At 45.4% G+C, this 13,033-nt stretch overlaps 1 protein-coding gene across 6 annotated transcripts in view; it reads left to right on the top strand.

Annotated features, from left to right (window-relative positions):
* LOC138567588 (autophagy-related protein 9A-like) overlaps positions 1–13,033 on the top strand; it is a 446,942-nt gene that overhangs the window by 329,613 nt on the left and 104,296 nt on the right. For all 6 annotated transcript variants that reach the window (XM_069645965.1, XM_069645964.1, XM_069645966.1 and 3 more), the window contains one exon: positions 4,428–4,660. In XM_069645965.1, the coding sequence (XP_069502066.1) occupies positions 4,428–4,660 (233 nt within the window). The remainder of the gene's footprint in view (positions 1–4,427; positions 4,661–13,033) is intronic.

Raw genomic sequence — 13,033 nt, 5'->3', positions numbered from 1 at the left:
GACAAAAACAAGGCTGCCATCCTTCTACTCCTTGACCTCTCCGCTGCCTTTGACCTGGTCGACCATAAAATCCTGTGCAACCATTTATCTCTGGCAGCACACTTCTCCCACTCTGCAGTCACATGGATCCAATCTTTCCTGGACAACAGAACCATGCGGGTCTTCTCCCCCCTAGCAGCGGCTGACCCCATCCCCATCACCTGCGGTGTCCCACAAGGATCCTGTGTCTCACCTACCCTTTACAATATTTTTACCAAGCCCTTATTCGACAAGCTGGACAATCTGGGTGTCACCTATACTAACTACGCAGATGACACCCAGATACTCCTCACCTTATCAGGCAACTACAACAAGGACGCCAAATGGATCAATGAAGTCTTTTCCATCATTCAGGCATGGATGGCCACACATGGCCTATGCCTGAATGATGACAAGACTGAATTGCTTCTTGTCGGCTCACCGAACACTATCAGTAAACTCTGTCCCGGCTACACTAGCTTCACTATTGACGGTAACACCATACCCATTGCCAAGAGCGTAAAAACCCTCGGTTTCTACCTAGACACGAACATCAACCTAGCTAAACAAATCAACATGACCGCCTCAGCCACTGCCTACACCGGTAAACTTATCAGGGCCTGCAGACCACTGATTTCCCCTAGCAACTGTCTCATCCTAGCCAGAGCACTCATTCAATCTAAACTGGATTACTGTAATAGCCTCTATGTAGGTGCCAACAAAACAGTAATCAATAAATTGCAAGTTTTACAAAATAACGCACTCCGTGCCGCCCTCAATATTCCTAGAAGGGAACACATCTCCGCCACCAGAACTGCCTGCAAATGGTTGTCCATCCAACAGAAAATTGATTTGAAAACCATATGCCTTACTTACAAAGCCCTCAATCATCTTGCCCCACCCTACCTCTCGAACAAATTTACACTAAGACAGAACACTAGAACCACCAGATCATCCAACTCATTACAACTAACAGTTCCCAAATACTCCCTCAAAAGAGCTGGAGGATCCAGCTTCCCAACCTTGGCATCACAACTCTGGAATTCCATCCCACTGGATATTAAATCCACACCTACTTTCCAACCTTTCAGAACCAAGGTCATTTCCTGGTTAACCAACAAATAACTGTCCTACCACATATGTATGCACTCCGAATGTCCAATTTTATGTATATTGTTTGAATACTATTATCTATGCCCTATCAATACTGTACTATTGTCTTTTACCTGTAACCTGATGTTCAAAGCGCATATATACCCCCGGGTCAAGAGCGCTATATAAATAAATAAACAAACAAACAAACAAACTTTACTCTGGTTTGGTTCACATTTCTTTTAAGGTGCAACTGACAGTGCTTGCAGCATACACCACGTCATTATAATTCTAATGTAAGGTGTCCTGTGGACCGTGCCTGTAGTCAAAGCTTTTATGGAGGGTATCTAGTGAATGTATCCAAGAGTTGTTCACGCTACTTGGATGGGATTTTAACACAGTTCATCAAAGTCTCATGAGTTCCCCCTTTGAACCAATACATTAAGCACTTCTAAGGGAGTTAACTAGCAAAGTCACATTCCTGATAGCTGTCACGTTTATCAGGAGGATTAGTGAACTGTGAGCCCTTTCAGTTACTGAGCCATTTGTCACTGTTCATAAACATAAAGGGGTTTTAAGAACACATCCATGTTTTTTTTAACCAAAATAAATTTCTAAATTCCATGTTCATCACTCCATCGAATTACTGTCATTCTTTCCAACCCCACAATTTAGAGGAGAAAAGGCACTTCACGCTTTAGATGTTTGAAGAGCTGTAATGTTCTACCTTATCAAGACCAAAGATTTTTTATAAAACAAGCAAATACTTTCACCATTTCAACAAATAAAGAGGCAGATGCAGTCACTAAAGCCACCATCGCAAGATGGATTGTTGGGGCTATACAGCTGTTACACGTTGTCTCACAAATCGGTCCCGTTCATACCGAGGACTCATTCCACTCACAGGACTGGTGCAATGCTAGCATTTATCATAAATGTGCCATTGGGCTGAACTCCATGTTGTTGTTTTACAAATGTCTTGCATACATTCATGCAACATTATTGTGCATATACTTGGCTAACGGCTGACTCACATGTGCGCCAAGCTGTCTTGAAACATGTATTTGCAACTGCCCCCTCAGCTCACCTTTCACCTTCTTTTTCTGGTACTGCTTGCTTATCTGGTATGTGCACAACATGTCAGTCTAAGCAGGTTCACAAGCCTCTGGAGAGAAACGTTACTTACTCAGTAATTGTCTGTGCCTTGTATCTGCTTAGAATCACTTGCGACAGCTCTGCCCGCCTCTTGGAAGCAGCAGGACAGTAAGAAATGCAGAAAATCCCTCTGTTTACAAAGGCTTCACATGCTATGCATAGGCCGATATCTAGTGGAAGCTGCAGTGTATTACAGTTGTTGTCTTTGAAACTTGAAAAGGGACGCCGACAGGGCGTGCCAGTAATACTATCCCTAGTGTGACATCGATTTGACCGATGGTCCTTCACGCGTCAAGGTCCCCCCGGATTGTTTTTCCGCCATCATTGTCGGACGCTGAAAGCGGAGTTCCGTTCTGGCTAACGCCATTTATTATAAAAAAACTAGAGCTAGTTACTCTTTCTGTCCTGTATTAAGTCGTTCCCTTTCAACAGCTTCCGCCCTCACATTAGGGAGAGTGGGGGGGTGGTACTAACTGAACTAAGAGAATGCATATTTCCCCTTCTTCCCACTCTGTTCACCAAGCTGCCCTTCCAATTCAAAATGTAAAATACACCTTTTTAAATTGTGTTCTACATGTAATAAAAAATTTCCCTGCAAAGACTTGCACCGGGTGTGCAATCTCGGTCTTCCAAGGGATCACAACGAGGGCCACTGTAAAGCTTGCAAGCTCTTTAAGCCCAAAACCTTGAAGGGCTGCAAAACCAAGCTCTGGGCCCACCAAGCCATGCAGGCTGAGGCTGCCATAGACGTGGACGGTGCTTCTAGCGACGGCAGCATCAGCGTCTTGAGTGATGACGGCAAAAGGGATCCTTTGGATTCCCACGTGCAAGCCCCTGACCCCACCAGTCAGGCTGGTGGCTCTGTTACGGAGACGACACCCTGCAGCTTTAGCACAGACAAGGGTTTCCACGCTAAGCACACAACCCAATGCCATAAGTCGACGTCAACACTGACTACAAGGCGACACACAGCGTCAAGGGGAAGGCCCACCTGTTCCCTGTCCTCTGGGCAATTCGTCACTTTGCGCAGGTATTCGGTGTCCATGGGGGACCCACGCGCACCAGAGGTATTACTGGGGGACTGTGACGGTGAGCAGAAACAACAACCTGAAGGCAAAACACTGTCAGAATCATCACATTTTTTAAACAAATTATGTATTTGCCTTCTTATGTTCCATTTAAACATTTTAGCAAAAGAAAAGAAGAAAGCAGCATCCTATCAGCAGCCATCTTACATCTATCAACCACTGTTTCAGTCCATTTCCATCATCATTCCATTCTTCTACTTGAATAGAAAGTCTAAAATAGAAAAGAACCGAAATATAGAATTCTAAGTTATCCTAGAAACTTAGGCCCTTATTCACAAGCGTTTTCCAATGGAGTTTTTCCATTATAAAACAGATCTGTGAATTAGGCCCTTAGTGTTGCTTGAATCGTTCGTCTCCTTACGGTTAGATTAGAATTGTCAAATCTTAATGGGTCCCCACCCCTAAACGATGCTCTATTTCCGGTTCAAACACCTTCCAATAAAATTGGCCCACAGCTATCAGCAGAGACGTTTGCGTTCCTCTAATTAGCCGTTGCCACCAGTCATCCATTAATCGCGTCTTAAATTTCTCTGCAAATCACTCAAAATACTCCATTCTCTGCTTGGTAAAGTGTGGGCAGATCATAAACAGATGATACAGATTTTCTTTAATTTCTTGGTTATTGCAAAATCTGCAACCAACTGAACCTTTTATCAAGCTTAGCATTAGTATGACACAGATTGAGTCGCAGTCTTATGAAGGTTGACCTTAATTTTGGGCTCTGACATTTCTGCATTTCTGCAAGTCTGTTTGAATCGTGCGTTTCCTTATCTCCCCTGCCAGTTGCGTATGGAGTTGTTTTAACTTTCCCACATCTTCAATAGTTTGCATCCAGTCGGCCTCAAAATCATAACATTTAATTAACAGCAGCACCGTGCCTGTAGCAATATATAAAACACCCACACCACAGATTGAAGTTTTTCTCCTGTGGCAGTGGAATATAAATGGAAACATTTACAGTTTCCCAGATAAGGCGCATTGAGCGATTGGGGCAGTTCACATGTTCTGTTGGTGTGCAGTCGGCCTTTGGATACACATTTTAAAGATGGTGTTTTCTTTTGTTTCCTTGTTTAGCCGGATAATCTGTTGGCCAGTGTCCTGATTCATCCAGTGCTGACAGCTAGTGGCCTGCCCACTAGGGATCGCAGGTTCGTGCAGCCCACCACCACTGCCTCTGCTGCTGCCAGCGTATTAGCTTCGCTGTCCTTGTCTCAGCCACCGGGGCGAACGCGGGGACACTCTGGACTATTCGGGGCATGTGCTGAGAGCCCCATGTACCGGAGCGACCAGACCATCTTTGAGGAAAGGTATGTGAAAACCTCTTCTGTCACTATGGAATGGTGACCCTATACAGAGCACAACATGCACACGAAACCTAACCCAAATCTTGGCCGATTGGTGAACCCCATACCAGGATTAGTACTTGGAACCTGCAGATTAGCACACTGATATATGCAGCAGCACTAGTTTCCTCCCAGAATTTTGTGTGCTCCGGCGTCTGGGGTCTTCCTTTTGTAATCCTCCTCTTCAGAAGCGGTGCTTTTACCAGGTGCTTTAGACTTGCCTGTAGTGGGCCCCCTTCCAAGTTCATTTGGGTTAGGTCTTGGGCAGTGTCTACTAAACAGTTGCATTCTGACAATCTGTTTGCAATACCCAGTGACGTAGCTAGTGTAGCTGGGTCTGTGTGTTGCATGGGGTGCATGTTGTTTTTTCTGGTCTAGCCTCAAAAGTCTAGCTCACTTAACTACTTTGCTTAATATTATGAAACCAAGAGAGCCTGGAAAAGCCCAAGAATGGCATCATTCAAAAACTTTAGTTTTGCCAAACAAGAGCATACAGTGGTTAAAATTAGCACAAATGCATGAGGTGCAATGCCACGACAAGGCTTTTAACCATGTTGTAGAAGAAAATTGGGCAGGGGAAAATATACACTTGGGTCTTAATTCTTTGGTCCTTGTTAAGATGGATTTTCAGAATCTACCCTGGGTGGATTCTGAGAGGCCAACCTATTATGATGAAGAGGGAAGACAATGAAGTATTGCCAAAGTCAGTCATGGTAGTATAGCAGAGCGGTAAGGCGGGATGTGAGAGTGTTCTAGGGCTACAATAAGACACACACAGAGCACTGCAATAATTCAACTTGGAGAGAAGAGTACAACATGATAACATTATTTATTAGGCCTTAGAATGCACTCAAAACATATGAAAACTTCATATAGATATTTTTATTAGACTAATATTAAAATACATACATATATACATTCACTATTGCAAGCAGATCTGAATGGAACACCTACACTTAACCTTTGCGTTAATCAACAGCATAATGATGAGCAATACTTTCCGTAACTGAGTGGCAAAGCAATTGAAGAGGAAGAAAAACAGTTCATACGAAATCAGTAGAACTCTCAAAACGTTTCTGTTTTGAGCATGGGTGTTTTGGGTGTTTTCTCTTTTGCTGCTGCCAGCACCCAGATGCCTTTGGCCTTGGTTTGCGTGTAATAAATACAATTAACAGATTAGCAGTATTGCTCATCTGTTATTTACCTGCTTAGTGTATGAGGTTTAATAAATTAGTGTATTTTTATGCTTACTGTCTAATAGGTTTTCCTTGAGTGCTCTGCATGTCGTGTTGTACCATTACACAACTTTCATATTTCCTAAAGTTTGAGCCTTTCTGCTCTACCACCTACCTTGATTGAGTTTGGCTAGTCTTCAGTTAAGTAAAATAGGTTCACCTGTCAGAGTTTGAAAATCCATCGAACAGCACTGTATTTCAGTGCCAAAATAATGTATTTATGTCAGATGCATGGGGTCCCAAGCAGGTGCAACGGTTCGGGGGAGTAGGTAGAGAAAATGGTGGCAAGCTGAAGGGCCGTAGACAGCTGCTATGGATCACAAGCTTTCACCAGTGAATGAAGCAACTGATTGACTGACCCATTTTGTGCAGATATGCATTATGTGAGAATCGGCAACGTTACCATTTCAAGGGGCACCGTGAGGTTCCTGCCCGACTCACAGTGGCCATTTCACTCCTTTTGGTTAGCGCCCATTTTACTGCATTTCTCGCAGCATTTTTATGAGGAGTGCTGGGCTTAGGATATATTTTAATTGTTTAGGGTAGTAGGGAGACGGGGGTGTAGAAGGGGTGTATGGCCGACTTGTCCCCATAAAGAAACAATGAACAATGTAGTGCAATTTACTCACGCAAGTAGTACAATGATGTCCTACTGGGTAGTGCATATTCTAGAACTTTTCAATATTATTTATGAGGAGTTTTGCATGGGTGTGTGATGCTTGTAATATCGCATCACTAGACAGGTGTGCTGTCTCACAGGTTTTAGTGTAAGTACTAAAAAAAATGTGTTTTTCTGTGTTCAAATTTTACATTTTGAATTAAGAGTGCTAAAATAGTGGACATGGCCTGTGAAAGGCACAAGGTTCATGAATTAAGTTTTCATTGTCCCTTCACATATTGTCTATCGTCTAGTTTAAAATGGGCATCTTGATTGTCTTTTAAAAGTTTCCCCTTACTCTGTTTATATCAGATGCTGTTTGTGTCTCTTCTTTCTAAAAACTCTGTAATGGCGTGCAAGGTAAAACGCGTGTGTCAGGTTGCATAGATGCATTTATCTGGCGTTTGCAGCACACCTACTGAAGATAAAGTACCATGAACACGGTACCTAATGTTCCCTATGTTGTCTGGAGATCAGATGAAATTTGGCGATCCCTACTGTACAGAGATGTAGTCTGGCAGGAGCCGCTTTCAGAATGGCCATTGTGTCCCCAATGGTAACCAGTGGACCCATATGCAGACAGAGTAAATACATATGAACTGACCTGGGTGTCCCCGTACTCCCCCACTCCAGGTAGCACACGACACATTGCTTTGGTGTTGGCAAATAAAAGGCAGTGGAATTTTTATTTGCACAGAAATTGTCATAACAATCATAATTACATAACCATAATATGCTGTACTTTTGGGCACTGGGTCCTGAGGTTACCCCCTCTGGCCCATGCTGCCTTCCTTGTCCCACGACAGTGTGGTCACCGTACAGTGCCCTGTCTTCTTTTTCCTTCTTCTCTCCCTTTTTCTAGGATGGGAGGGTTCTGGGAAAAAGCAAAAAAGAGACTCTGCGTACGCAGTGAATCTGTGGTCTGGGTCCCCTTGCAGGGACCTAAACGGATTGTGTTTCTGAGCTGAAACTCAGCTCCTTATATTGGACCCAGGGGCTGAACCTGGGTCTTATTTGTGCCTGTGTGGGGGGAGCTGTGCTGCCCACCATGGACGTAGGACATGGGGGGGGGGGGGGGGGGCAGGGGGACAAATCCCCCCCACAATTTTAAGTGGGGGGGATGTAATGTCATTTATCCCCCCCAGAATGTGTTTGGTGTATCATGCAGGGATCTGTTTTTGAAGTGGGGGGAGGGGCTCCCCCATGGTCCCCAAAGCAAAGCATGGGGGCAATACCCTGGGGGGCAGATGGGTGATCATCTGCCCCCAAGGGGAGCAAACAAAACAAAAAAGATTATTTTTTTAAACATAGTTTTGGGTGGGACCACTAGTCACCAGGGATTTTTGCAAGGGGGGTGGCCCTCTCCCCCCCACCCTAAGTGGATGGGGGGCACTTTATGTAGCCCTCCCTGGGGGCAGATTTCTGCCCCTAGGAAGCGGTACATGAGATGCCCTCCATCCATTTGGGGTGGGGGAGAGGGCACTGCAAATATTGGCAGAGCCACCCCTCCCAAGCCTGGGGAAGTATGTGTTGACCCCCCCCCCCCCCCCCCGGGGCAGATGGCCACACACATGTGCCCATCTGCCCCTAGGGAAGGGAAAAACAAAAATATATATAATATAACTTTGTTTTGGGTTGGGGAAGGGGGGCCACTAGACCACCAGGATTTTTTGTGTGTGAAAGGGGGTGGCAAAGTGGATCAGGGGCACCTTATGTAGCCCTCCCTGGCAGCAGACTTCTGCCCCTAGGAAGGGGTACATGAGATGCCCCCATCCATTTGGGGTGAGGGGAGAGGCCACTGCAAATATTGGCTGAGCCACCCCGCCCCCTAAACCTGGGGCTGTACATTTTACCACCCCAATGGGGGCAGATGGTGTCACACATGTGCCCATCTGCCCCTAGAGAAGGGCAAAAAAAATATATATATATATATTATAACTTGTTTTGGGTGGGGGACCCACTAGACCACCAGGATTTGTTGTGTTTCAAGTGGATGGGGGCACCTTATTTAGCCTTCCCTGGGGGCAGATTTCTGCCCCTAGGAAGGGGTCCACCCACCCACTGAAACACACCGCCAACAACACATGTCCTACCATCCTGCATTCCCACAGGTGTCCCGACGAAAACGGTACCTCACATGTGTGGGTGCACCTACCTGGGCGCAAAGGGAAAAGGCTAACCCACTGGTAACCCCAAGCCTTTCGGCAGAGCAGATTTTGCTCATGTGGACAAGATACAGATTTGAGCCTAGGGTGTCGAAGCCACCAAGGAAAACAGGGAACCCCATGCATTTCCAAAAAGAGGACACCTGTTGGAATCCACAGGTCTGAATTGCGCAAATCGCCCCAGAATGTATTGCCCGCAATCCCCGGCAAAGTCTGAAATTTAGTGGAAAAAAATGACAATTTCAGACATTTTCCTCTTGCCACCCACCGAAACACACCGCCAACTCCACATGTCCTACCTTCCCACGTTCCCACAGGTGTCCCGACGAAAACGGTACCTCACATGTGTGGGTGCACCTACCTGGGCACAAAGGGAAAAGGCTAAACCACTGGTAACCACCAAAGGGTTTGGCGAGACAACCTACAGATTTGGGCCTAGGGTGTCAAAGCCACGAAGGAAAACAGGGTATCCCATGCATTTCCAAAAAGAATACACCCGTGGGAATCCAGAGGTCTGACTTGCACAAATCGCCCCAGAACTTAATACCCACAATCCCAGACAAAGTGAAAATGTTTTTTTTCCACCAAATTTCAGACTTTGTCAGGGATTGTGGGTCATAAATTATGGGGCAATTCGCGCACGTCAGACCTCTTTGGATTCCCACGGGTGTCTTCCTTCGTGGCTTCGACGCTCTAGGCCCAAATCTGTAGGTTATCCACATGAGCAAAATTCCTGAAAATCTGCTGTGCGAAAAGACTTGGGGTTGCCAGTGTTTTAGGCTTTTCCCTTTGCACCCAGGTAGGTGCACCCACACATGTGAGGTACCGTTTTTGTCGGGAAAACTGTGGAAACGTGGGAAGGTAGGCCATGTGTTGTTGGCTGCGTGTTTCGGTGGGTGACCAGAGTGAAATGTGTGGAAATTGTGGGTTTTTTCTGTCATTTTCCCGATTTCCCCCCAAACTATGGAATCCTTCCCTACATAGTTGTTGCCTGACCTGCGCAAATCACCCCTTCCTAAACTTGGAATATTGTCTACTTTTCAGAAATGTATGCCTTTCTGGCTTCCCATTCAGCTTTCCTACCCTTTTCTTCCATTCCGTCTACGCATGTCCTATTGGACAAAATAATGCCAAAATCGCCTATCTCACAAAACGGCTGATTAGCATATCAAAATATGTTATTTTGGTTTCCACTCAATCTGTTCGTAAAAGCCTGGAAAATGGTGAATCCAGCACAGTAAAACATTTGTTCCTAGCTCTTACAAGGAAAAAACCACAGGCTTCTTTGTACAATATGTTATTGATATTTTCTGAAAAAAAAACAAAATGTTCTCCTTTTTGGTTATTTTCTCTCACCCCCCTACAGCAAACTAGGATTCCTGGGTGGTGTTACGACTGTCAACTTTGGCCGAGAAATCTCATGTAACAAAGAAGTTACAAGGGATTGAATGGCGACATACCGAGATCACCAAAAAACGCCTTGGCACTGGGGGGGGGGGAATACCCATGGCAGTTAAGCGATTAAGATGGTAAAGCTCTAAGGTAGCTCAGTTAGTTAATGCTCCAAATGCAGATTGTGCACATGAATATGTAACACCTGTGTTCACTTCCTGGATTAATCTTCCGGTGGGATAATAGGCAGAATGAATGCATTCAGCTTCCGATGCAACACAGCGTTTTCCAGGTCAATTGGTTCAGAAAAAGTGGTGGAAATCACTATTACTGTCGCTTTTCTAACTGGCCAGATTTTCGTGCATTTTCTGGGTGGAGTTCGGGAGCCGAGTGGACATACCAGGACCCCCTGTATTTCCCGCTCCACCAGACAAATGCGGCCTTACTGCCAGCATGGATTCTCATGCTGGAAATAAGGAAAGGGATTCCTCTGGGATCTGCTTGGAAATGAAACCTGGTAAAAGCGGGCGGAGTCCAGAGGAAGCCATTGTCAATTATGCCAGCAATTGCTAATTGCGCAAGGTATTTACACTCTTCCAAAGTGGAAAAGCAATGTGATTTCACCTGCCTTTTATGCAAAAATCTTCCATTTTGTGGCGGAAAAGTAAAAACGTGCGCCAATGGAAGTGGTCCACTCCATGCAGTTTACTTTGCACCTTGATGCTTGGGGGTTTCGCGTGATGCTACACATGTAATAAAAAAATAAATACATTTAACATGATCCCAGATAAATGGCAATTCGTTGTCAGATTGAGTGAGCATGACATGTCGCTGGTAAGAGGGTGTCCTGTGCTTCTTGAGTGCATTGGCAAATGTTCTTAATTGCCATCTCGCGTTAAGTAGGTGCTTAAACCCATCAGTGTGGATTGCACAATAATAAGTCGACAGAGGTATTTCAAATGGCCAATTTCACTCTGTGGGTGAAATTGTCAAAGTGGGAGAATGTTGCCCAGCATGTGCCACTTTTTCTGCGGAGTGAATTGTGCCCACCCTGAGGAAGAAGTGTGAAAAACCCACAAGGGCACTGTGCCCTGCTCTTTCTGCGTGTCTTTCCTACAGGGTGACCGATGCCGACTCAGACATGGGTAAGTCTCAGGTGGCAAGCCTGTACCCTCGATGTGGCAAAGGATTCCACATTTCTGAGGCTGATAACATTAGTAGCATTAAGTTACATGCCACCTGACAGGTATGAGTGATAAAGTTGCAAAGCAGAGCTGTTAGTGGGCTAAAGCAGGAGGTGATGTCTGCCCACCCTCAAAGGGTACGTACAACCAAAAATAATAGGCCCCTCCTTCCATCATGGCTGTAGGGGCCAGGCTCCAAACCAAGGCAAGAATGCCCTCCAATCATCCATGCCCACGAGTAGGGTACCCCCTGTGCTTCAGGAACCCTGTTTAGCAACCTCTGTGCTTTCCAGGTGATACTAACTAGCTTTAAATATAAAGCCAGAAGTCTAAAAGGTAACAGCTTAATTGCAGCTGGAAATTAGCTCCTGGCGTGATCAAAATGCCTTAACCAAGTGTGACATCATCCCCTTCATTTATAAGCAATAAGTGTGTTCTCGCATTTCTTCATCCACTGAATTACTGTTAGAAACAAAGGCAAGAGTTGTCTCTTGTGTAGGCATTAGGAAGGCAGTTGCCAGCCTCTGGCATAATATGCCCATGTTCTTCCAATACTGGCTAGCTGTTGCCCTCTTATGGCCAGGTAGAACCATCATGGCAGTGACTGGCAAATGCCTTTCCCCTGCAGACAGAAAAGCGGGGAAAAGAGGCCAATTCAAGATACAGAACAAATAGAAGTTAAGACAGACTGCAGCTGCCATTGCTGTGTTAGGGAGGATATGTTGAGTGTTCAAGCTAGGAGGTATGTATTAAGCAAGCAGTGAAATAAGGGAGAGGCAAAGAAAGGCCAGATGATCTCTTTGAATAATGTAGCAGGGCAGAGGACCCATACTCTGCCGTCCTAGTAACATATGAGAGAATAAAATAGATCAGGCTTTGCAGCAAATGTTAAATGAGAAAGGAACAGAGTCCAGCTCTGCTTTCAGAATAACAAAGGCAAAGAAAGGCTAGGCTCTGAAGCCAGCATGAGATGGAATAAGAGGGACCAGACTCACCGTGAGAGGCTGGCCCGGCCCTCGCAGGGGTGCTAGAGGGGCAGCCCACCCTCCTGGGTCCACATACACCCCACCTACTTGGCATCCCCTGGGTCCGACATACCCGGCTGCGGACCTCGGGAGTTCTTATAAGGGGGTGAGCTTGCGACTGCTCATCCTCCTTGTTTGCTGTACCCTCTACTCCCATAACAGGGCTTACTCAGAGGTACAAACAAGATTGCCTCTTTCTTTAGAAACCCCCATCCTTCCATTCCAAGAGACACACACGTCTCCTGGCCCCACACAAAAAAGTAGCAACTTGCAGTTGGTAGAAAAGGCTGCAACTCCTTTATTTGGCAGGAGTCCACTTACAGGTGATCTGCCTCTTAACGAGCTGGCGTCCTAGCTGTGGCCCACTGGAAGTAATTGTTATTTCCTCTCGCTTACCATGAGCTCATAGTCAGATGATGAATCCAGAAATGCAACATGCAAAGACATGTTCTTTGCAGCTGCATCCTATAATTTTCTTCTATTTTCTTTTCTTCTTTTCTCTTGTTTTATACAGTGATATTTGTAATTTAATATGTACTGCTATTTTAATTCTAATTTTTTGAAGAGTCGAGTTCTTTGACTAAAACACAATAAATAAATAAAGCAAAGTCCCCAAGATGTCCCCTGTCCCCCCCAGATTTTATGTGTCTCCTACGCCCCTGCTGCCCACCCCCCAGC

This window comes from Ambystoma mexicanum, chromosome 2p, assembly GCF_040938575.1.
Source record: "Ambystoma mexicanum isolate Mex_15411 chromosome 2p, UKY_AmexF1_1, whole genome shotgun sequence".
Classification (NCBI taxonomy): Eukaryota; Metazoa; Chordata; class Amphibia; order Caudata; family Ambystomatidae; genus Ambystoma; species Ambystoma mexicanum.
Note: the sequence above shows the minus strand (reverse complement) of the source record. Positions and strands in the feature narration are given on the sequence as shown.